Here is a 26942-nt window from a genome sequence, read left to right as displayed (position 1 = left end):
GCTCTTTATAATTTGAGTATGATTTTTGATTTCGGTTTCTAATGATTCACTGCACAAACACATTATGGTCGACACGAACCGTGTTTATCCCTGTTTAAACTGTAGTCCGGTTTTTTGTTTCCTAAATATGCATGCTTTTTATGCATTGTTATTATTATTTCCATTCACCATTGTTTTTCACTGTTGTTTGTGACTGAGCCGCCAGTTGATGGAGAAAACCATATCAAGCAATGACCTTATGCCTTGCATCTCTGAGACGTTGCCCTTGAGTGACACCAGCCTTACAGAATGTGTTCATGTGAAATCCGATCGGCCTTCCCAGAATGCAAACCTGAGGAATTAGTTGTCAGGCCAGAAAGAAGAGGCGGTATTTACAGTTTCTCGGGTACAAAACACACCCTAGCGCTGCAATTCCTTTAGGAGGGTTGATCATAAGCCCTGGCTGCGATCCAGCAGATTTAATGTTCGTTGAGAAGGGCGAGGCGAGCTGTGGGTACGTGACTAAACATCTTACTTCCTCTTTCCAGCGTCACGAGGGCTTGCACAAACACATCCTGCCTTGTGTCTGCAGATTTCAGACGCATTGCTTCACCCAAAGAGCCCTGAAGCTGCACTCAGTTGGAACGGAGCCAAGACAAAAGAGAAGGACCTACAAAGCTATTTGTTGGTTCTTCTCACTGCACTCTGGACATTTTGTACCTAGTGACGTTTATAAGCATCTAAACGAGAACAAAAATTAGATTTGATGTTGAGTCTGTGTGGCATAAATGAAAGTGAGAGTTTTATTTCATGAGTGTGACACACAAGACTCTTATTATTGTGAGTTGATGAGTTCTGACTGGTGTGTTAGTGATTCTGTACAGGAATGTAGGGGGATCTCCAAACAGACATATTTTATTGTTATTTTAATGCATGAGTCAACACAGGCTGATCTGAGATCATCTCAGTTTAGTCTACAGCAGCCAGCCTATGAATTTATACTTTGAATATTTAACAATGATAATACTAATTACAATAATTTGATTTTATTCATTTATTTTTATTGTATTTTGTATTGTGTACTACTATACTATATTGTTTTTCTAAAACATTCTAAAATATTATAATTTATTAAATTAAGAATAAACTTGAATTATAAAATAAATGTTCAATTTGAATAGAAAATTTAAATAAAAATTAAATTAAATAAATAACCACACCTTTTTCATGGTTTTCCAGTCGTTTGTGTTTTAATGGATACAAAAAATAATAATTATAGAGCAATTTCATGCTAATAACAAAAAAATAGCATATCCACTACAACAAGATTTCATTAATTTCCACTTTCCCATGCCTGTAAATCTCAACTCCCTCATATTTCCATGTTTTCCATGACCGTGGGAACGAAATTCGATTGAAAAAGCTCATTATTCCTTACGGTAAGACTTTGTCTGATTTGCATACAGCGTCCGTCGTGCGTCAGTCGAGTCTGAACAGAACTTTCGGCTCCGAATCGTTTCCAGCGCGTCGGTGATATCGAAAGCGCTCTTTCTCTTATTTCCTACTTCTCGCCGCCGCCGTCGCAGCTCTGGCCTCGATTCAAGTAGAGTTAAATAAAGGAGAAGACGACGGGAGGAGGAGGAGGGGCGCGCGCATGCGCCGGAGGGGGCGTTCTATCTGCTTCTGTCGAAGAATCAAGTAAATAGAAGCGGAGTGTCAGAGTGACGTCACTGCTCCACATTGAGCCCGGTCTGGCCGCGGTAGTAGTGAGTGAGAGAGACCGAGCGAGCGTCGTAGTAAAGCGCACACTACTATGAAGTTCTGTTTGTAACTCAATTATTTCTCGAGAGGAGCCTACCTCGTTTTCCCACAGCATCCGCGGACACTTCTGAGAGGATTGCGCTGTGTTTTCGGAGGGTTTTCCACCTAAAAGAGCGATGTCGTCCGCGGCGGTTGCTGCTTCGAGGAGGCAGTCGTGTTATTTATGCGATTTGCCCCGCATGCCGTGGGCTATGATCTGGGATTTTACCGAGCCCGTTTGCAGAGGATGTGTCAACTACGAGGGAGCAGACAGGATCGAGTTTGTCATTGAAACCGCGCGGCAGCTCAAGAGAGCCCATGGATTTCAGGACGGCAGACCGGCGGGGCCGGGGAAACAGTTATCGGGGAAAGAGATCCAGGCGATGAATCACGCGTCTGGAGACCCGGGCTCGCGCCCGCCGCAGCCTCTGGACCGCTACCCGCTGTCTTCGGAGCGTCCACCCAGACCCGAGTATCAGTCTGCGCGGCAGGCGAACGGACTCCCGGTCCCGAACGGATTCTCAAAACCGGACGACCCTCCGGAGCTCAACCGCCAGAGTCCAAACCCGCGCAGGACTAGCGGCGTGCCGCCCAATTTAGTGCCTCTGGTGAACGGCAGCATGGCTCACGCGATCAACGGCAGACCCGGTCTCAGCCACGGCGATCTCGGCGGAAACAAGCGGCCAGCCTCGGTCTCCAGCACGGAGCACGACAAGGACAAGCACAGACCGGACAGCATGACGCCGGAGATCAGCGACAGCCACAAGAACCGGGCGGACGACTGGATCAAGAACAAAACGTCCCGGGATATAATGGCGCTGAACGCGTACGACAGCAGATTCAAGAAGGAGCACATGCAGCAGAGAGTCATGTACGAAACGAACGCTCCTGCGTCCAAATCAGGTCGGTATGAAACGCTTTTTGGTGCAGTTTCAGTGTAGTTGCAAACGGATGGACTGATACAGACTTACAAAGAGTGAAAAACAGTCAAATGTGCAAATATATATATTCATTCTGCATTCCTAGACTGTATATTATAGATGAATGCATGCAGTGCACTACAAAACAATGCTACTGTAGTCTCATAAATGGTCTGGTTTGAATGAGAGCACTATGGCATGAGTCAGCTGCAAAGAAAATTTCCGCTGATCAAAGCTCAACGTGTATTTGCATGTGGTGCTTCTGCAGTCAGCCTCATTGTTACGTCTGGCTCTACAGTGCATCACTGCGTCTGCCACATAGAGATGCTTTGTGTGCTATAATTCATTCATGCTCATGCTTTTTTGCAGATCGAGGCAAACATCCCAAGAATATGAAGAGAAAAGCTTCGCCGGAGCCTGACGGAGAGGGCGGCACCGCCGCCAAGATTAACGGAGATGGACAGCAGTGGCTCCCGGCGGGAGACGGATTGAAAATGCCCCCGGGGCCACCACCCAGCTTCGCCTCCCCGCCCTCCACAATATCCCCTCACCCTCGCACCACCCCACCGGAGGCCGCCACGGCCGCCACTCAGAACGGAAGTTCGCCCATTGCGGCGCTCATTCTGGCCGCGGACAACGCCGGTGGTAACAGCTCGCCCAAGGACGCCAACCAAGTGCACTCGACGACACGCAGAAACAGCAGCAGCCCGCTGTCACCCAACCAGCGGCGGCTGGCGCAGGGCGCGGGGGCACCTCACGTGCCGGGCATGGATCCGGTGCATCCGCAGAGCATCCCAGACTCCTCGGTTCCCAGCAGCATCCCGCTGTGCTGCACGCTTTGCCACGAGAGGCTAGAGGACACACACTTTGTGCAGTGCCCTTCAGTGCCGTCTCACAAGTTCTGCTTCCCTTGCTCCCGGGAGAGCATCAAACAGCAGGGTGCGACCGGAGAAGTGTACTGTCCGAGCGGCGAGAAATGCCCCTGGTGGGCTCCAACGTACCGTGGGCTTTCATGCAAGGCGAAATAGCCACCATTCTGGCAGGAGACGTCAAAGTAAAAAAGGAGAGAGACACTTGATTGCGCTTTTTACCTTTTTTTTTAAATATTCAAAAATGTCGGTCTATATAAATATATAAATATGAATATCACATGCATACCATCCAGACAGAAACTAACGGACTTGTATATAATGGACATATGAGGGACATGCATACTTGGTAAACATTGCTGTACATTTTTTGATTTTTTGAATACATTGTGTTTCTATATTTTTTGAAGATAAAAGGTATGTACTCATTATAACGGACTACGTTCTACTTTGTCGATGTTTAACGATTTCTTGATGTACTTTTAGGTATGGTGGCAGTTCCTGTTAAACGTAGAATGTGACTAATGCAACTCTACGAGCACTTGGCAAACATTGGAAAACGCTTCTAGCTGTACTTGTATGCACTTGTTTAAAATTGCCAAATACATTTTCTGATCTTGTATTAACGTAGAGTCTCTGCTTGCTTCTTCTGAGGATCTGAGCGCTGGAGCGGTTGCTTTTGGCTGGGCACACGTCCAACGCACGGGATCTCGGATGTGTTTTTCAATTATTATGTTTAACAAGGTCACGCTTTACATTACAGCGCTCATGTTACAGTGCATTTAGTAAACACCAATGATCAGCGTGTAGCCTAGTTAATATATAATTATTATTTCCCGGGGTAGCTTGTTATTGCGGTTGTAGTTAAAGCAGTGACATGTAATATGATCACTGATGTGTAAATCATTACCTTAACCAGTTATCTGGGTCGTGTTTGGGTTGTTAGGTAAAAGGGCTTTGTGCATTGAGGAAATTGCCTCGTCAGACATGGGTGGAGTCGGGTGAAGCGACTTGCATGTGTTGACTAATGCTGAAAAAACCCTACCATCTGTTTCGTCATCTCGGCTACTCAAAGACATCTTGACTTTTTCACTTAAGTGTTTAAACCTGTTTTAGAAGTATCTTTAATATTAAAACTAAATATTTTACATCAAAATGCATCAGTTTTGTTGCTCTATCAATGCTAAGAGTTATATAACAGTGCAGTGTTTTGGAAAACACGAGTATGAATCTTTCCACACATGCACACAGGGCCTCAAGAGAGACGCAATGATTATGCTAGTTTGTAAAACAACACGTGGTCACATGGTCAACTCTGGAATTCCCGAGTCACCATCACTGGTGTACTCTTGTTTAGTATCCGGCTGTCAGTAGGAGTCTGTTTTAACCTGTGTGTTATCTGTTTTAGCTGTACATGGAGAGTGTTTTGTGTGAATTTTAGCATGTTAAAAATATCCACCCATGCATTTATTTCTAGAAGTTTTAAATGCATGCATTATATTTTGCTACACGATATCAATGCACAGTTACATAACACGAGCAGTACAACAATGCAATGAAGTGGTGTGGCGTACGTGAATATAAATCTCTCCCCACATGCACAGAGCCTAAAATGAAATGCGATGAATGCGGTAGATTGAAAAACAACACGTGGTCACATTCTCAACTCTGGAATTCACTAGTCACTAGGTGTTACTCTAGTTTGTTTTCTTAACTACAGTAATTCTAGGCATCATGTATGTTATCCATTTTGCATATAGGGTGTTTTTTGTTAAAATTTGCATGTTAAAAATATCCACTAATGCCATCATTGCCGTTTTAAAGGCATGCATGCATTACATTTTGCTGCACAATATCAATGCAAAGTTACGTCACACGCAGTACAATAATGCAATGAACTGGTTTGGTGTACATGAATATAAATCTCTCTCCACACACGCACAGAGCCTCAAATGAAATGCGATGATTACGATACATTTAAAACAACACATGTTCACGTGCTCAACTATGGAATTTGAGAAATTTACCCTGGTTTGTTTCCTTGACTGTAGTAATTCAGTGCGGCATGCATGTTATCAATTTAAGTTTGAATTATTGCAGTTTTAAATGCATGCATGCAAGAGCGCATCAGATTTTTCTGCACAATATCAATGCAAAAAGTTACATAACAGGAGCAATGCAATAATGCATTGAAGTGGTGTGGCGTACATTAATATATTTCTCCCCAAACATGCACAGAGCAAAAGAAATGCAATGCATTTGCAACATGCAATGCAACACATGGTCACATGCTCTGAAATAGCTGATTCACTGTCCCCTAGTTTAATCATGTATTGTATCTTGACTGTAGTGGTCGAAAGTGGCTCGTATGTTATCTGTTTAAGGTTTGCATATAGGGTGTTTTTGTTTGAATTAGCATGTTATGCCTTCATGCCTTTATTGCAGTTTTAAATGCATGCATGCATCAGATTCTGTTGCACAATATCAGTGCAAACAGTTAAATAACATGAGCCAATGCAATGAAGTGGATACAGTACATAGATATAAATCTCCCCAAACATACACAGAGCCTCAAAAGAAATGCAATGAATGCGGTAGCTTGTAAAACAACACGTGGCCACATGCCGAGTCACTCTGCTTAGTTTACGTTTGTTTAGTATCTCAACTGTAGTTATCCATCATGGCATGTGCTGTATGTTATCTGTTTTAAGTTTTGCACACAAGTTGCTTTTTGTCTGAATTAGCATGTTATGTCTTTATGCCTTTATAACTTTTAAATGCATGCATGCATTTGAATTAATACCTTAATAATGCAGTGCAATGGGTTTGAGCCTCGTTTGCGCTAAAGGTGAAAATGACTAGATACCTCATTCTTCCAGCATTTCAACAGTAACATCTCTCAACCCAAGTTAAATTTTAACCAAGGTTCATTCAGCGATGCATCAACGCATTAGTGGTTTCAGCAGGGGCTGTTACTGGAAATGCATGCTCAAATAGCAAACCGCTCATTATTTAGAGCAGGATTATTAGGAATGTGAAGATGAAGCCGTACAGTCTCCACCGCAGATGGATATTGTAATTGGAACGGCGAAGGGGAGATCATGCAACTCTGACTCGTCAAGGCATGACAATGCCAATTTAGGAAGATGAGAAATAGGGAGCACGGAGCATTGGGAAGTCTCAAAATATCTGTGCGGTCTGGCCCATGGATATATTTTCCACGGCTTGCATGTTTGAAAGATAAACAGCTGCGCAAGTCTTTGATCAGCGTCTTGCGTGAGTGTTGACATGACCTTTGCTCCCCTCCTCCCAAAATGTACCATCAGACTGAGTTTCCGTGATGTTGCTTCATTATTATTGGATCTTAGTGTAAGTAAACAGAACAAATGTGCATGCATAAAGAAATCTAATCAACTCTGTAATCCAGTTCTGTGGCATCTTGGAATAGTTTCTTCTACAAATGCAAATAACAAAAAAATCACGTCAGCTGTTATTGACGATTGCGTAGCCAAGCATCACTTTTAAACCTGCTTTGGCCAAGTTTTGCAAAAACACATACTGTGACAGTTGCATTTTCTTGTGAAAACATTGAAATATTCCTTGTTTTTTTTTTTTATGCATTGAATTATTAAAACTATTTTGCATTGATATTTAAAGCCTGTTGTTTTTACAGCACTCTTTATGAACATGTTTGCATGCGTCCCTGGTCACCGCAGCGCCGGAGCTCATGCCGTTGCCTGGTTATGCAGTTGTGTAGTAAACACAAGTTATCTTGGTTTATTAAGATCAGGGTAATATCAATCCTCTGAGATTTAGTGCCTCTTGACAGCATAAATAAAAATGTGCTGTGCAGCTCTGGGATTGCTGTATTTTTATCCGGTACCCAAAACGTTACGCCACAGATTTCCTTGTGCAAAATAAACTCGGCTGCCAGTGCATTGAGCTTCTTAATGGTCACTTATTAGTCAGATAAGAGTCTGTGTTCAGAGGTTAATCAGTGTCCTGTTTCCGAAAGCATGCTGTAATGAGGAAAGCACACTCAGGTCTACTATTAAACCAAACTTGGCCTTCGAACCCGGATACTGTGTTGTTATCTGCTCAGAAATGCACTGCGATGCATTAAAACATTGATATTTCAGACAAACTCAAAGCAGTGTAAAGTTTAACCATGAGTGACCTTTTAAAAAGCCTGTTTAACTGTTTAACACCAGATAGATTAACAGTTATCTGATTGTTGCAATAACAGATAACCTGATTTAGATAAAGCCGTGTGTATTTTAGTTGTTGCATTAGGTCACAACAGCTTAAAAATAGATGGTGTTATACTTTCTGTAACCACTGCACCGCCAGGAATGCAGTTTTCCTGGTGTTTTTGTGTCACCTAGTGAGGAGTATTTTACAAACCAAATTTGCATTTTGCAAATCAGTACAAAAGCACAGTTTGGCCCACTGCCCGTCAGACACATGCAGCATGCATCTTCTCCGGCCCGCCTGTGTTGTGAAACGTCTTCACTTCCTAGTTTCATTAATCACTGCATTGACTCTGCTTTGGGCTGTCGTGGCAGTTCAATTGCATGAGATGAAATCGAGACATTTTTAATTGAAGCTTTCAGGAGGACGTCTGATGGCATGAGTAAAGTCTGTGCTGTGGTCAATGAGTAATGTTAGCATGCATTTTTTGTGGGTCAAAAATGTTTTAGAAAGCAAACCGATGAGGTAATGCTCTTTATGTGATCTGCTTTTTGTTTTTTATAATGACATTACAAAAGCTCATGGTTATTATGAATATAGTCAAAGCTAAAGGCTGTTTAACAACCACAAAAATATTAAGGGCACAGTTTTTCATTACAACATTTAAGCAAAGTCAGTCCCATTCTTTCTCTAGAATCATTTAAAATATATATAAATATTAATATAGTATATTTTATGACAACTGGAACCTTGTATCGACCAATCAGCATCCAGAGCCAGTAGTGAACTTTTTTTAAAAAAAAATCACTGTTAAGCTCCAAAAGTGTGTAAAACTACCATAACAGTCCTTAAGTGCTATATTTCTTCTGAAGTCATATGAGTTTTCTGTGAAGAACAGTTGTTGAAAAGCAGCATTAACATTCTTCAAAAGCTGTGTTTGGATTAAGACGAGAGTTGCTAAATGACCGTATTGTAATTTTTGTGAACTATTCTTTTAATAAGCGGTTTGCTTGTCATTAGCCTGTATATTGGGTGATAGACAGCAGGAAGCAGCGGCGCGTCTGACGTACTGAACTGTAGATCCTGGAAAATCCCCACAAAGTCTGTGAAACCGAACATCACAGAGCTGGAGCAGATGCTTCTCGTCTCATTCCTGTTTACACTGCTCAGGTAATAATTACTGGCTCTCTCGGGTCAGGCCACAAACACACTACAAAAGTGCTCAGATGCAGATTTGTATTCTTGGCAACATGTTGCAAGTGTGTTTCCATTGCGCATATTTATCATTGCCAAAAGAAAAAACGACACACTTCAACTTAAATTAAATTGCTCAATAAAACGCTCTACAAAATAAAACTGAGCGTAGAAGACTGCAAATGCTCACTAAAGCGCCCTTGGTGGAGAGTCGCTGAAAATACAACACGTGCTTGCATTGTGCATTAAATTGCATTAAAATATTCCCATTTGCTTTCGTTTTTTGCCATCTTGCCAGATTCAAATATTACATTTTTATATTATATATAGTTTTCAAATTTCTTTCAATCAATTTTTATTATTATTAAGTGTGTTTATATATGTGTTTGTGTTTGTATGTGTATATATACATCTATATGTATATATATATATCTATATATATATATATATATATATATATATATATATATATATATATATATATATATATATATATATATATATATATATATATATATTTAGTTAACTTTTTTTTTTTTTTTTTCTGTAGTAGACCGGACAATATATTTACACCTCCATGTTTTTAATTTTTTATTTTATTATTTAAAAAAAAAAAAAAAAATCGGTAGCAGAAAAATTCTCGTTGCTGAAAATACAACACGTGCTTGCATTGTGTTTTGAATTCCTTTTGGCAATAACTGTCAAAATCAGCGCATTAAATGCGAGTGCATCATGTGTATGCATGTCTTTCTGTCTGCGCTCATGCATCCTCTTTCACAAAGACTGCTGTTGCCATCCAGATTTTGCTAATTCTAGGCCACCTATTCTCTCCAATCTAGGCCATTATATAGTTCCTTTCATATGAAAGAGAGCACGACTATTGCATGTTTCACACGTCGAGTGACGGACAGTACGGCTCTCTAACGAGCTTGTGTCTCGCATCATAAATCCAGCACACAGCGTGTGTAGCTCACATCCATTGACAGAGGTGGAGGAAGGACTGTGCCAAAAATGGAATCTGGTCCACATTCGCCAAATCCCAGTATAGATGATACACCACTTAATTTAGGCCTGCCAGGGAAAAACAAGGTCGCCCGCAAATTTCCAAATCGAGGACACCTTGGAATCCGTCTCTTTACATCAATCAGCGCGTCCCTTTAGAGCTCGGCCCCACTTCTGGCTCTAACGAAGTCTTTTCCTCTCGGTGCTCAACGGCTGGAGCTTTAACTGGCAGTGAGGTTGTGTGGGCTCAGATCCGGGGCATATGTCAGAAATTCCCCTCTGATTGCAGGGTTGGATGAGGATATTGAGCTGGGTTGGGTTCTTCCAGGGTATTTAGCCGCTCTTCCATAAAAGGCAAAAGAGCTAAAGCCACAAATCAGTAATTCTGCGAAACATTAAAGAAGAGACATGAAAGAGACTGGGGTTTCATTCTATTATTAACTCCAAAACCTACTGAGCTGCCTACATGCAGTGTAAAAATGATTGGTGAAGTTACTGAAATTAATGGAGTGAGTTTTACCAGAAAGTACTAATTAAGTCTTTCTACTTCAAAATTTCATCTTTATTCAATGTGTTACTTGCTGTTTGTTTATTATTTTGTTTTTGTGAAATGTACTCTCAATTTTTGAGTGGAGAGTGTTTACAAGTAAATCTTACATTTAATCTGTTAATCTCTTGATTTATAAACGTTTCATCAGATTCAGTACCAAAGCATATGGAAATATATAAATGGCAAATCTGAAACCATTTAAACACTTTTAATTTGAAACTTTTATCTCAAATTATTAGTTAATTTCATAAATAATTGCAAAGAAATTACAAAAATTAAATGTGAAATTTTGAAGTAGAAATACAGAAATAGTAAAACACTCCAATAATCTGTTTTTACAACTTAAAAAAAATCAATGTGCAATAAATACATACAAAGTGCTATGCAATAAAACAAATACACAAAAATAGCGCAGTGTAATTAATGTATTATTTTACTAAGTATTTGCATATTATGTTTTATGCTTATTAGAGTGTTGTGTTGGTTACTTTAATAGCTTTTAAAGAAATTCATAGTAAATTTCACAAATAAATACAAAGAAACAGCAAGTGCATTAAACATGAAATTTTGAAGTAGAAACAATGAAACAGTTTTTTCTTGTAAAATCTACTCCAGTAAATTTACAACTTTTGAAAAATAAGTTTTTGTTTTTAGTAACAATATATTTAGAACATTCCAAATCAGTCACTTACAATGTTTCATTCCATTTAGAATGCCGCCTTACTAGTCAGCTGCCCATGTAGTCAGTAGACAGCAAGGCCCCTCACTAGGTTTTGGAACAGAGCCATTGTGCACTTATAAGTTTGCTCTAATTATCTGCTTATTGTGTTTTTTTTACTCTTTTACTTGAGCACTTGATCACTGCTCTTTATTACAATCATTCATTGTGATGAATGCATAACTGTTGTGAGCCTCGTATATGTGTTTTCTGTTTTTATTATAAGGATTGACCTCTAACGCTCCTTGTCAGTCTATCTACAGTATAACCACGTTAGGCCTTTAAAAATAGAAATTAGAGCTCAGTCTTCCAGCCCATCTATACACGCTTCTTTTTGTGGACATCAAAAGCGCCTGCATGCTTCCAGTGTTTCCATTTTCAATCTCACGCCGCTGCCAAATCCAAAAACTGGAGCACTGAATAAACAGATCCAAAACGGTCCCGTACAGAGCAGCTGTTATTAGCATAAATGCTCAACTTGTGCTGAGAACTCACAGACAGAGTTTGGATAAAAGAGTAAATGGAACGGGGAGGAAATGATTGAAGAAAGATGAGGAGTCAGAGGGGCCATGAGACGTGTTCCCTTGAAATCTGCTGCCAAAGAAATGTCACCAAGGTCCACAATTAACTTTTTGTAACACCTACTAATGGTGGGTGAATTTAGAAAATTTCCCAGCGATGAATATAATCTTTTTAATCTGGCAAAAAAAAAAAAAATATATATATATATATATATATAGTTATATGTATATATATATATATATATATATATATATATATATATATGTATATATATATAAATATATATATATAAATATAAAAAATATTAAAATTGTTTGACAATGGGATAATTTTACTGTGATAAATTTATATGCCAATTTTACTTGCTTTTAGCTTTTCTTTTTTTTTATTTTGTGAAAATCTATGGAATAGATTTCCAATACATTGAACATGTTTTCTGCTGAAATCTGTTGCTGCAGAACCTGTATGTTCCTGAGAATGTGAGTATATTATGATATGAATATGTGCTGTTTCTGTCTGTACTTATCTGATAATGCAAACGACCTCTTAGATTAATGCTTAGGACTAGTTAGTGTCTGAAATCTGACTGTTTTGGACACACACTCGCCCTGAGTTAAGCTTTCTACTGTTAGACCAGAACTGATGCCAGAAGATTGATGTTACTGATTTTGTCTGCTCCATTTAGGGCTGATTTGACAAGATAACACTTAGAATGTGGCTTAAAATAGCTGCGGGACATTTGCTGTTGAGCGGTTGTTGATGTCAGATAACGCTGCCGTGAAGGAGGCTGGGATTTGAGACGAGCTATTCCTGTCCATCAGCTTCAGGCCACGCTGGTTCCAAAGAAAGGGTAATAACATACAGGAGATTGCTTATCCTCTCATATCAGGTGTACAGTACGGCCCTCCGGACAAGTGTTTCATTCAGGCCAGGAGATCTTTTTCTGTTCAAAAGAGAACAATGAAGGCACAATGTTATATTTAGAGACAGGATTCAGATTTTTTACATATTGTGAATGAAATGAGTGCTGGTTGTCTGTGTGGTGGTTACTAGGGTGTTGCTAGGTGGTTGCTGGGGTGCTTTGGGTTGTTTCTAGGGGGTTATGACATTCTGAAGAAAATGTGAGTGGTGCTTGCATGTGCAGTGGTTGCTAGGATGTTGATAGGTGGTTACTAGGGTGTTGCTAGGTGGTTGCTGGGGTATTTCGGGTTGTTTCTAGGAGGTTATGATATCCTGAAGAAAATGTGAGTGGTGCTTGCCTGTGCAGTGGTTGCTAGGATGTTGATAGGTGGTTACTAGGGTGTTGCTAGGTGGTTGCTGGGGTATTTCGGGTTGTTTCTAGGAGGTTATGATATCCTGAAGAAAATGTGAGTGGTGGTTGCATGTGCAGTGGTTGCTAGGATGTTGATAGGTGGTTACTAGGGTGTTGCTAGGTGGTTGCTGGGGTATTTCGGGTTGTTTCTAGGAGGTTATGACATTCTGAAGAAAATGTGAGTGGTGCTTGCATGTGCAGTGGTTGCTAGGATGTTGATAGGTGGTTACTAGGGTGTTGCTAGGTGGTTGCTGGGGTATTTTCGGTTGTTTCTAGGAGGTTTTGACATTCTGAAGAAAAGAAAATGTAAGTGGTGCTTGCCTGTGCAGTGGTTGCTAGGATGTTGATAGGTGGTTACTAGGGTGTTGCTAGGTGGTTGCTGGGGTATTTCGGGTTGTTTCCAGGAGGTTATGACATTCTGAAGAAAATGTGAATGGTGCTTGCATGTGCAGTGGTTGCTAGGATGTTGATAGGTGGTTACTAGGGTGTTGCTAGGTGGTTGCTGGGGTATTTTCGGTTGTTTCTAGGAGGTTTCGACATTCTGAAGAAAATGTGAGTGGTGCTTGCATGTGCAGTGGTTGCTAGGATGTTGATAGGTGGTTACTAGGGTGTTGCTAGGTGGTTGCAGGGGTATTTCGGGTTGTTTCTAGGAGGTTATGATATCCTGAAGAAAATGTGAGTGGTGGTTGCATGTGCAGTGGTTGCTAGGATGTTGATAGGTGGTTACTAGGGTGTTGCTAGGGGGTGTTGCTATATTTCGGGTTGTTTCTTTCTAGGAGGTTATGACATTCTGAAGAAAATGTGAATGGTGCTTGCCTGTGCAGTGGTTGCTAGGATGTTGATAGGTGGTTACTAGGGTGTCGCTGGGGTGTTTTTGGCTGTTGCCTGGGAATTATATGATATTCTTAAGAAAACGAGTGGTGCTTGCATGTGCAGTGGTTGCTAGGGTGTTGCTGAGTGGTTTCTGGGGTGTTTTTGGTTGTTGCTAGGAGTTTATGATATCCTGAAGAAAGTGTGAGTGGTTCTTGCCGGTGCAATGGTTTCTAAGGTGTTGCTAGGTGGTTGCTGGGGTGTTATACGATGTTCTTAGGAAAATGTGAGTGGTGCTTGTCTGTGCAATGGTTGCTAGGGTGTTGCTAGGTGATGGCTGGGTTTTGGGTTGTTGCTTGGACTTTTTTTTTTTTTTTTTTTTTGCATTTATAGCCTATATGACTAAAAATGTTTACTATATATTTTACTTTTTAATATTTCATTCCAACCTTCAAAAGAGACGGAGAAAAGCGATATTATATTTGGAGACAAGATTGAGTTTTTACATATTTTGAAGAAAATTCTAGGGTTGCTAGGGTGTTGCCGGGATGTTTTGGTTTGTTGCGAGACTTAGGATTATATGATATTCTGATTTAATTAATCTTTTTTTTTTTTTTGCCTGTTTTATTGTCAGTATAAACACTAAAAGTAACAACACATCTTTTCTTAACAAGTATGTTGCTCAAAGCAAAATATGAGTTATCGTTATGCTTTAAAAAAGTATCTAAAGCCAAAGAATACTGAAATGTAGAACAAAAAAAAGACACTCTGTCTGCCAGTGTTGTATTATGTAACCAGCTGGGATGAACCGAGCAGCCGCAACACCCAAGATATCAAAGACAGTACATCTGCTGTTCCTCCCTTCAGGGTCAGCAGGGTTCTTCAGTATGTTCCCCTCCCTCTCTTTGTTGTACCCGGCTCAGTTTTCAGAACAGAAATAGGCGCTCGTGGAGCTCTGTCATCGCATGCCACTAACAGGTGTGCTCTCAAAAGAAGCTTGCGAAGCCTCAAGAGCATTACACAATCACAAGGCATGAAGAGAACCGAAAATAGCGGCGTGTGGGCGGAGCCTCTGGAGCTGTTCACAGGTGTACGAGTTCAGAGAGCAGAAATACAGCTTATGCTGAGAGTGCTTTCACTGGGACCAAAGAACATCATCGGTTGAGTCACTTCTGTAGAGTTTCATAACTTGAAATGATAAAGCCTAGAACAATGTGGAGACTGTCATGGAGACTAATCTTTCACATTTATAATTAAGGAATATTTAACAAAAATGATTCTGTTATTCATTATTCTAAACCTGTATGCTGTTATTAACCAGTTTAAAATTGGATTTTGAATTTGGCTTTCAATGAGCTTGGAGGTTGATTTAGATTTGTAAAAAAAAAATCTAAATTTTAGAATTTTGAATTTGAATGTGAATGAGTTTTTGAAGTTTGAGTGAGTTTTGAGTTAGAGATTGATTTGTCATTATTTTAAACCTGTATGCTGTAATTGACAAATTTGAATTTAAGTGAGTTTTGAGATTGATTTTGAATTTTGAATTAAAATTTAAGATTGAATTTTGAATGTGAATATGAATTTGAGTTTTAAAATATGATTTTGAATTTGTCCTTATTCTAAACCTGAATGCTGTTATTAACCAGTTTGAATTCAAATTTGAGTGAGTTCTGAGTTAGAATTTTTCGATTTAAATTTGAAATTAGAATTCTGAACACATATGAAAATTTCAGTTTGAGTTTGAATTTTTAAATTCAAATTTTTCCTTTTGTGTTGGGCAGAATAACTGGAGACAGGTTTGGAATGACATCAGGATGAGTAGATGATGATGATTTGTATTTTTTGTGTGTGAACTATTCCTTTAATCGTCCCTTTGAAGTGAGTGACAAACTAGAGTTTCCACAGTTCCTGCTGAGGGATCGGAGCTCACAGGAGTCAGATGAGGGTGTGTGCTGAGAGATGGGTGGTGTCACTGGGTCCGGGCGAGTTTTGCTCTAGTAAGCCTCGGCACACTGCCAGTAATGCAGTGGAAGAGGAGAGAGGAGAGCGAGAGAATCCCCATGTGCTGGCACAAACTCTGCAGCTGCTTCTGGAAAATTCTGCACCCTGCCCCAGTATGCATGACGCTCATCACAAGCATGATATCGCGAACATATGCATGAGCCTCACCCGATTGGGTTTCTCCGCCGACACCACTCTATCAGATGCTAGATTTACACGGCGAGACGCTTCGAGGCACTCATGCTAGGGCACACTGGGAAATGATGGGCACAATAAACAGATGAATCTCTTGTCCAGGTCAAATTTCAACACAAAAAAAAAAAAATTGTTTTTCATTAAGGGAACAAATCCTGTTTTAAGGACCATTAAGACAGTTTGCAGCATGACATTGTTTTCATAACACTTAAATATTGTCATCATAATAGGTTTTTGAATTAAGATGTTGCTTTATTTAAAAAAAATTTAATTTTTGCAATTGCCATCTTCTCAAAGGCGACTAGACTAAAGTAAAATATATATACATTTTTATTGTTTATTACTATTATAATAAAAATATATATTTACCATACATTTTATTTTTAGTATATATATATATATATATATGTGTATTAAAAATATATTTTAGCCTATTTTTACTTGCATTTATCATTTTGGAAAATAATCTGCAAAGTTTTGTTTTATTTATTTTTAATACTTTTTTTTTTATTATTCCCATTCTCCTCAATGGCAAATCTCATAAGCTTTGAAATAGTATTTTTTTTTAATTCCCTATTTTACCATATCACTATTATTACAGTACTAATAAAAACTCATTATGATGATTATTTATAATGATTTTATTTAAATAAAAATCTTGGAAATTGGAAAAAATATATATTAAAAGATAGACTAGAGTTTATTTAAGCAACATATATTTTTTATATTTTTAATGTTTATTTTGATTTTAGACCATGTTTTCAACAGGTTTCATGAGATTCACTCAAGCATACTAGTATTAGATTCAGTGAAGTCCTGAAGTCTCCTTACAGACTGACATTCAGCCGCGGTTATTCATAGAAACGCTGCTCTTTTCTGACACCCGACGCGTCCAGACCCTAGTGAGCAGCACAGACGTTTGGCACACTGCATGCATTTCTCTTCTGCGTTTATTGGATTTGTAAAAATTCTCTGAGCCATTTTTAACTGATCGATGTCTCCCCTGTGCTGTTATTCAAGTCAGATGTTTGGAGATCCTGATGTAGTTCTGTGCTCATGATTACAGAGGTTTTATTTTTAGACATGCAACATATGCACTTTGTTAGTCTATTGATGAAATTTACACTTTGACAAACTAGTACATTTATCTGTTTCGTATTCTTATTTTGTAGTGATATTCAAATGTGGATTTGGGAGTGCAGGGTGCATTTTTACCAGTTGGGTAAGAAAAATAAACTTTATTTGATAGTTTATTATACTATATATTTTAAGATAACAAAATAGGTCTTATTATCTTACACAGCTTGCTTATCAAGTAAATGTAGCATTCCCTCACTTGCTCACCAATGGATGCTCTGCAGTGAATGGGTGCCGTCATAATGAGAGTCCAAACATCACCATAATCCACAAGTAAACACCCACCACAATCAAAATATTCCAAAGTAATCCACAGATCACAATAATCCAAAGTTTTGATGTGAGAAAAACAACAGGGGATCACTGTTCATCCAGGTGGCAACGATAAGAATGCACACCTTTTTCACTGAAGGAAGCGTTATTATTCAGCGTTGAGGCGTGAATTTAAAAATAACCTATTAATAACTATTAGATAGGTACTCATATTTTAACCAGAAGTGACTGTTTTAAAGTTAAAAACGCCTAATGATGGATTTTGTTTCAGCTTTTGTGTTCTCCAGATGTTAACTGCTGCACTGGAGTGCGTTAGGTGTGGATTACTTGTGGATTATTATAATGTTTTTATCAGCTGTTTGGACTCTCATTCTGACGGCACCCATTCACTGGAGAGCAAGTGATGGTTAGTTGTGGATCACTTGTGGATTAACAAACTCATCTAGATCTTGGTCTGAGGATGTGTAAATTGTCAGCAAATTTCATTTTTGGATGAACTGTTCCTTTAAAGTACATGAGGTCACATCCAGGTTCATCTGAGGGAGAAATTCTAGAAGTCAGCTCATGCCAGCTTATCTCCAGCGGTAATTGCGGTATTTTCCAGCCTGTGAGTGGAGCAACAGCTGCTGCAATGTCTAAACTTGCCAGGGGACGCAGATAAAACTGCTGATGCGGCCTGATATTTTAAGGCCTTGGGAGGAGGATGGTGAACATGGTGGGGCAAAATATTGGCCCTGAGGTGGTCTTAACTTCAGGATTACCAGATCTGTGTGTCTCTGTCACACATTCCGTTTGGCTTTCTCGGAGAGGTGGGAATACTTTCCATGTCAGGCTGTGAGATAGATAGGCCTGTTAGAAAACTGAAACCATGGCAGGAAAAAAAAAGAGATCAGCGTTGTACCATGGACACCAAGAAATATTCTTGACGCCCAAAAAAAAGAATTTGGCACTAGTGACATGTCTGTAATATTAGTGACTATTAGCAGTGTCAGTGCTGGAAAATATGACCGTGTTAAATAGAAAGGTTGTGCAAGATTCACAATTGAATTAGAATAACAGGAAGTGGAATTCAACAAATTGAACTCAGGTAAAGTGAAAAAAAATATATAAGTGTGTGTGTGTGTGTGTGTGTGTAAAATGTATGTATATATATGTATATACACACACACGCACCAGTTAATATAGGAAATATTTATCAAGTAATTTGATTAAAAATTTATATAGATTAAAATAATTATGTGAAAATATATTATAAATATAAATTTATATATAATTAAACTATTATATTTTTTATTATTTTATCATGTAATAGAATATATTGTTTTTTAAATTAATGTATTTAATATTTTAATAGCATTTTATATATAAAGTGAAAAAGTTTTAGAATATATGACATTACAGTGTATATAATATTAATTAATGTAATATATATGTGTTTGTGCATGTGTAAAGTGAAAAAAATCCATTATATAATATATATAAAATATTGATTCTATTATACAGTGTTTACCAAGCAATTTGAATTAAAAAAATGTATTATAGATATTATTTATCCACATATTCTATCTATCTATCTATCTATCTATCTATCTATCTATCTATCTAGGTGGACATTCATGTCTTGTAAAACTTTTATATGAATTAATTTCAATTCATTCTTTTTGCATTTAAATTTGCATTGTGTTTGCTACTTCAATTCAAATTCAGGAATTTAATTGGAATTTAAAATGCATTTTCAATTCAATTCTCAATGGAACACAACCAAGCTGAGTAATACTGAAATCTGTTAATTATAATGCAGTTGTCATTTCCTGGCTGTGTGATATGTTGTGTAAACAAAACTGTCATAGCAGAATCTACCGCTGTCCTCATTTTTCAGTGTCGTCATGCATTAGTTTGTATCTGACACGCATTCTTATGTGAGCAGGGTGATGTTAAATAATTCATCAAAATTACCATGAGTTGGACCATTAATGAGTTGCCTGAATTTTGTTATTCATGGTTTGAATAACAATGTTTTGTCCTTTTAAGCTTCTCGATTACAAGTAATCAGCCCTGAAGCCTGGGAAAGCTTGTTAGAGATGACATGTTCAGCCTCGTTGTCATATCATTCTCTGGAGGTGTTCAGACAACTTGGTTCATTACTGAAATCGGTGAGTTCAGTGCTGTCATTGATTTAGAAACACCCAAAGCCCTGGAGAGCCTGGCATTGTGTAATAAATGCAAATGCAATCAACCAGATGGAATTAAAGGCGACAGCAGCAGTACAGATGAATGTAGGGAAGCTGGTGCAACTGTGCTTTTGCTATTTTATGCATGTTATGCAATTAGATTTTGGTTTAGCCATGTGACTCAAATGTTTCTTCAAATGTAGCTTGAATAAACAGAGATGGGTTGTTTACCCTGAAACAAAGAGCTGTTTCGAATGACAATAGGACAAACACGGACACAAAAACAAACGAATCTCTTTATTCGGGGTGGGACAGAGCGTTGTTGTTCTGTAGTCTGTCACGCTGATGTCAACACAAGCGTGACCATCCTGCCTTTTTTTTAGGTGGAAAATAACAAAATGAAATTTTTAGTGAGCATTTGAAGTCTGAATTGGTGTTCTCTCGCTCTGCTCACCGCTGCTGCCACTCATAATAATTATGTAATGAGTGTAATAATGGATGCGGCTGCTTTAGGTGCTGTTGCTCCGCAGACACAGAACACAACAACAACCTAACATCAGTGAAGAGCAGCAAAGCCAGAGCGACTGAAGAGATCAGATACAAACCACTCAACAACTGACAATAAAACTATAGCCATCCACCCACCCACCCATTCATTAATCCATCCACCAACAACTGACAATAAAACTATAGCTTCATTCATCCACCCCATTCATTCATCCATCCACCCTCCCACCCCTTCATTCACCCCTCCCATTCATTCATTTTCCACCCACCCACCCATTCATCCACCCTCCCACCCCTTCATCCCATCCTCCCATTCATCCATCCACTCACCCACCCATTCATCCATCCATCTGACAACTCACCCACCCATTCATTCGCCCACCCATTCACCAACCCACCCAACCCGTCCCAATCCATCCATCCATCCATCCACCCCAATTCATCCAACAGTCATCCCCACCCATCCATCCATCCATTCATCCATGTACCGCCCCCACACATCCATCCATCCATCTGCCCATCCACCCACCCATCCATCCATCTATCCCACCCATTTATTCATCCACCCACCCACCCACTTCATTCATCCATCCATCCACAACCCACCCACCCATTCATATTCGTCCACCAGCCATTCATCTATCCATCCAGCCATTCATCCATGTACCCACCCACCCATTCCATCTACCACATCCATATTTATATATATCCAATGTTTCATCCATCCATCCATTTCGTTTATATATCCCCCCATTCATCCATATCAATGCACCCACCCATCCACCCACCCATTCATTAATTCATTCATTCATCCACCCATTCCCATCCATCCACCCACCCCATTCATCACCCATCCATCCACCATCCATCCAACCACCACCCATTCATCCATCTATCTATCCAATTTTCAAGTTCACTTTTGAACCTTTTTCAAAAACGTTTAATTCTATTTTTCTGCATCCTGTTTGCTAGCTCTATTTAAAATTTAGGAATCAAATTGGAATTTCAAAGGCATTCTCAATTTAACTATGACTGGCACTCAACCCTGATATGTATATTTTTGTCCATGTTTTTCTATTGGATGGTTATTAGTTTTAAATCCTCATGCAGTCCAAACTCTTGATTTAGCACAACTATTTATTGACAAAGTCCAATACGACATGCTCCGCCTCTGAAATGTCTTTCCCTTTTCCTGATGTCACCAGTTCTACTTATTTTTTATATAGAGACACTTTTCACCATCCAAATAACACCCTCCATTGATTACCTGGTGTGAAACTGGTTGTGAGTGCCATTTTTGTTGGTTTTAAGATTGAAATAGAGTGTGAGCACCACAGCCACCTCCAGAATCACACAAATAGATGATTCAGAGTACCAGTGCAGGTCTGGTTGGAGGCATTGCATGTGGGCTGAAGTTTGTCAGGAGGAGATTGTGGAGGTGTAACGCGGTTTAGATGGAAGATTACCCAAAATACAATACAGTGAGTGTCAGATACTAGAGAGGAGTAGGTGGGGTTATTTCCTGAAAGCATTGCTTTGAGCTATTATAAGCAAGCATCATGTTGTTGCATTCTAAATTCTGTTGTTGCATGCCTGTATAAGTGCATTACTGGCCTTACAGCAAGCATCTTGACTCGTCTTTATCTCAGCGGAGCTCTTTGGGTCTGTGGGACATGATTGATTGCTGACAGCAGCTTCAAAGGCAACAACAAACGCCATGTTGCTTTGAAACGGAGGTGTCGCCTACCAGAAATAGCACAGAGCTCCACTTCAGTGTGTTTTAGCAACCCGGCTCTGTGTCAGACGAGCTCGGTGTGTTTTAGCAACCATGTTGTGTTGTTTGTCATGCGGTGGTTGCTCAGAGACCTTTGATCTCTCGTGTGTCACTGTTTGAAGAACAATTATGCCATGCAAAGCATCCCTTTATGTCACAAGAACCAATAAAAAGGGATCCATTCCAATCAGATTCATTCGAGTGAAGCCTGATATCGTAATATGACATGAGCACATGAGTGACAGCTGGGAGTTCTGCTCAAGTGGAGTCAGAATTGTGTCATGACAGATCCAGTGACTCACTTTTCAATACAGCTAGTTTGTCTTTATGGGCTCATGTTATGAGCAATCATTTTATTCATCTTTTGAGAATCGTTTTTAGTACTAATTGTTTTATGCGAGTCTGTCCCATATAGCATGTATCTGCAATCAAATGTGAATTTAATAAGTTGGCATCGTAAGGAAAAAAGGTGTAGAAGAATCACAATGAGATGTCATAACTGATAGATGATTCATCCAAATGAAGCATATGTGCAGCCGATGGTGTGTGGATTTGTGTGGATAACAGTTCAGTGAAGATGCTGCCGCTCCTGGATCTCCAGAGCAATGAAGTGTTGCAGAGATTTCTTTCATCCCGGCAGTCTGCTTTCTGAACACGGTTATTATGGTTTATGCACCTTCTGTTTCCTCATTGTATTCCTCGTACTATTTTGAAATGCACTTTTATTTTGCTAAAGTCATAGATTTGATGCATGAACTGATAAATGTAAACCTTTTGGATAAAAGCATCTGCTGAATGCATTGTAAACCTTTTGGATAAAAGCATCTGCTGAATGTTTAAGTAAATTATATTTATTTTTTTTTTTTTTATTTTGTTTTTTTTTTCTTATAGTTCTCTTAATATTTTTTTTTTGCATTAATTTATTTATGCCTGCTAGGTTTTTTTTTTTTTAATTTTTTTTTATTTAATTTTATTGTTTCTTCAACTAGTCTTTTGTTTTCATTTTTTCCCCATTAGTTTATTTATTCCAGCTAGCATTTTTAAAATTATTTTATTTTATTTATATATTTTTATTTTACAATAATAAGCCTGGTCCCGATAATGTCAAGCAGTTATTTCAGTCACTTCTGGATCAAAAATGCATTGCAACATCGCATCTTCTGTTTTTTTTTTTTTTTTTTTTTTTTCAAGAATATAGTTCATTCATTTATAGTTTAGTTTAACTCTGACAATAAAAAATAAGACAAATATTTTATTTTATTTGATCGACATCTCCTTTGTTTTAATTTTCAGTTTATTTTGCATTTAATTTTTTATTCCAGCAAGCATTTTTTTTCTTTTTAAGATTTATTTTACAATAACAACCTGGTCCTTTCCTTTGTCTGTTGGGAATTTATTCCAGCAAGCATTTTTTTTCTTTTTAAGATTTATTTTACAATAACAACCTGGTTCTTTTCTTTGTTTTTTATTATTATTATTATTTTTTTTTTGAGGTCATCAAACACATCAAAACAATTTTTTTTTTAGTTAACTTCGCATTCATTTATTTATTCCACCTAGCTTTTTATTAATTGTTCAATAGTATCCCTGGTCCTGATGACATCATGCAGTTTTTTTGTAATTTCTTGAGAAAAAAAAAATGCATTGCAACATCACATCTTCTGGTTTCTTCAATCTCTTGACCATGACAGTGTTTTTTCTGTAAATGCATGTCATTGTGACCACATTCTGCATTCTGAGAGACTGTCAAACACTGTGGAACAGGTTCATTTTGACCTAAAGTAAGGACACGAAACGGCCTGACAGCGGCTGAATAATTTAACGAAAGATAAAGCGGAAGCATAAGCCAAAAAGTCTTTGTGTATGCTGTTTTATGTGCTGCTGAACTCACTTAGTCAACAGTGCATGTTTGTTTTTCCTACAGATTTCTCTGAACTCTTTCAGCTCGTCCTCAGAGTCACAAACATCTGATAGACAGAGTTATTTAACGCTTGAAGAATGCAGACAACTCCTTTAAACAGCAAACCTCTTCAGGCAGACACAAACACGCAAGTAAACAAGCATCCGTGCACCAAAGAATGAACACCGTCCCAAAACCACCCCATTTGCATTTTAATGGAAATGCATTTGAAAAATGGATCGCCCTGGAAAGTTTCATGTCGGCATGAAACGCTTTGCGACCCATTTTAGATGAGACTAAAAAAAGATGTTTCTTTACTTGGAATAACATGCACTGGTGAGTCATTCACAATAACACCAGAATAGTGATTTTGGATTGTGAAAGTAGTCAGGTTTGATTTTGTTTTTTTTTTTTGTGTTCTGTATGTTTTTTTTTTTGGTTCTAAGAGGCTGAGCTGAGGTCAAAGGTCATCCCTCCTCTGCTCTCCATTTCCATGCATTGACTTCCTGTGTTTTTCTCGAGCATCAGATGGTCAGTAATCTGCTGAGCTAGAGACGGCTAAGTCGTGATATGTTTTATATTCCTATTTTCAGTTCCTACATTTTATTTGAGCAAACAGGATTCACAAATGTAATTTGAAACCAAGGAAGCACAATTCAAATGGAATTCAAATAAATCAAAGAAATGCAAAGAAATTAATTTAACTTAAATTATGTTTTATATGAATTACCCATAAACATAGCAATTTAAGTATTTCCAGAAACAGTAAATTAAATTAAATATCCAACTGTATATTATTATAAATATTAATGTGTTGTTATTGTTGATTGTTATAATAATAATAATAATAAAATAATATGAATACTTCATTAAAATAAATATACATTTATTAATATTATTGATGGTATTAATAGCCAAATTAATTGTTTAATTAAATATACATATTTATTATTATTTGTCATTGTTGTTGATTATAATGGTATTAATAATAACAATAATAATAATAGAAATTTGTATTTAAAATATTAAATATAATGTGGCATTTCATAATCATTAAATTAGTCTTCATTTTATTTTTATAAATATTTAATAAATATTAATTTAAATTAAATTTAATTAAATATACAGATTTATTTATTAGAATAAGTTGTTATTGGTATTGCTGATGAAGATGGTGGTAATAATAATTATAATAGACATGACACACCCATTTTTTTTAATTAAAATTATAATATAAAAAAAGGAGTAACAATATATTTCATAATAATCACTAAGTTATTATTATTATTATTATTACTGCAAATTCTGGAAACTGTGTGGTAGACATGTTGGTGCTGTATGGCAAAATCCAAATGTTTTGATTGGTTAACTTTGTAAAATTATGCATATTTAGTCTAAATTTATTATTTTTTTTCCTTGCTTGTTTTGGAGAAATGAATTCATCTTCCTGTCATTCCAATTCAGCATCCTGTTTTCAGATATACACATTAATGAACTGAACCTGTAACATACACATTAAAGCGAGCGCCAAGGGACTGTTTCCGTGTGAATGATTCCCGCTGGCGCGAGCGGCTTACGTTTAAGCTCTTGTTGCATCGCGTGTCTTCTCTCTGTTTGCATGTTATGACGGCGTGTTCTTCTCCACACTGACTGCTTTGCTCTGGACCTCATTGAGATAAGAGGACAGTAAAGCGGCATTTGTTCCGCCAAGGATCAAAGTAATTGAACACGGGAGACGCACAGTTTGAGCCGACTTGCTCCAGCAATCAAATCTATTGACTCTCCACCTCTAAAAACAGAACGGCAGATAAACGAGGAGGCGAGATTAGCAGAGCGAGCCGTTCTTTCCTGCTGCTCTGTGTAATCATTGGCCTGCTCTTATCAGCACTGACTCGTGTTCGTCACCGTCTCCTCCTGTGGACTTTCACCAGACTTCACATATAACTGTAACTGTAGCTCAAGCAAATGAGCTGGAAATCTGCAGCGTGGTGATAATGGCGTAATAGTGTGGCACTCACTCACCAAGACATCTTGGCCGAACCGCCACTGAATTCTGTATCATGAAGAACAAACACACAAAACAGCTCCTCGCAGAGATTATAATATAAATCTGTCTTCCCCAGATGATCGAGTCAGACTGTATGTGACCCTGGAGCACAAAACCAGTCTTAAGTGTCAATTTTTTCGAAATTGAGATTTATGCATCATCTGAAAGTTGAATAAATCGTCTTTCCATTGATGTATGGTTTGTTAGGATCGGACAATATTTGTCTGAGATACAACTATTTGAAAATCTGGAATCTGAGGGAGCAAAAAAATCTAAATACTGAGAAAATCATCTTTAAAGTTGTTCAAATGAAGTTCTTAGCAATGCATATTACTAATCAAAAATTAAGTTTTGATATATTTACGGTAGGAAATTTACAAAATATCTTCATGGAACATGATCTTTACTTAATATCCTCAATGATTTTTGACATAAAAGAAAAATCGATAATTTTGACCCATACAATGTATTTTTTGGCTATTGCTACAAATATACCCCAGAGACTTAAGACTCCAGGGTCACAAATATTCTCCAGCTGTATGTTTTCTTCTGCTTTTCAGCTTACTAGACAAACTGATGCAAAGAGTGTTGGGCTTTGTTTCCTTCTGTTTTCATTTGTAATACTTGTGTTGCTCTTTCTATTGTAAAGACACTCTAAACTACACCCCACTGAGACAAGAACCAGGCTTCCCACAATGCAACTGGCTACAAACACATCTTGAGGCTTCATGTTCCTCGTGTGTTTTTTGGTTTCTTCACTCTTCTCTCCAGTCCAGGGAATTTAATTAAGGAAGCAAGGAAGCATCTGTGGATATGCAGGATATTTATGCTTGGCACCATTGTGTCAAACTGTCACTAGTTTAACTTGTGCTAAAGATAATAATTTGTTGTTAGCTGCTTTGTAAAAAAAAAAAAAAAAAAAAAAAAAAAAAAATATATAATATTGTATATATATATATGCTATATATATATATAATTATAACTGATATGTGTGTGTGTATATATATATATATATATATATATATATATATATATATATACAAATGATTTTTTTTATAATATTAATATTT

At 38.0% G+C, this 26942-nt stretch overlaps 1 protein-coding gene across 1 annotated transcript; it reads left to right on the top strand.

The window, feature by feature from the left end:
* Nucleotides 1-1710: 1710 nt before the first annotated feature.
* LOC109084185 (interferon regulatory factor 2-binding protein 2-A) lies at nt 1711-4194 on the top strand. Its single transcript, XM_019098877.2, has 2 exons — nt 1711-2682; nt 3069-4194. Exons 1-2 carry the CDS (start codon nt 1917-1919, stop codon nt 3725-3727), a joined length of 1425 nt encoding a protein of 474 aa, XP_018954422.2. The 5' UTR covers nt 1711-1916; the 3' UTR covers nt 3728-4194.
* The last annotated feature ends 22748 nt before the right edge of the window (nt 4195-26942 follow it).

This window comes from Cyprinus carpio, chromosome A13 (assembly GCF_018340385.1).
Source record: "Cyprinus carpio isolate SPL01 chromosome A13, ASM1834038v1, whole genome shotgun sequence".
NCBI classification, from domain to species: domain Eukaryota; kingdom Metazoa; phylum Chordata; class Actinopteri; order Cypriniformes; family Cyprinidae; genus Cyprinus; species Cyprinus carpio.
Note: the sequence above shows the minus strand (reverse complement) of the source record. Positions and strands in the feature narration are given on the sequence as shown.

What these genes read in the sequence shown, in the direction of transcription:
- LOC109084185 (XM_019098877.2), top strand. Translation starts at nt 1,917, where the DNA reads ATGTCGTCCGCGGCGGTTGCTGCTTCGAGGAGGCAGTCGTGTTATTTA. An exon ending in CGCTCCTGCGTCCAAATCAG is followed by an intron (nt 2,683 to 3,068) that starts GTCGGTATGAAA and finishes GCTTTTTTGCAG; the next exon opens with ATCGAGGCAAACATCCCAAG.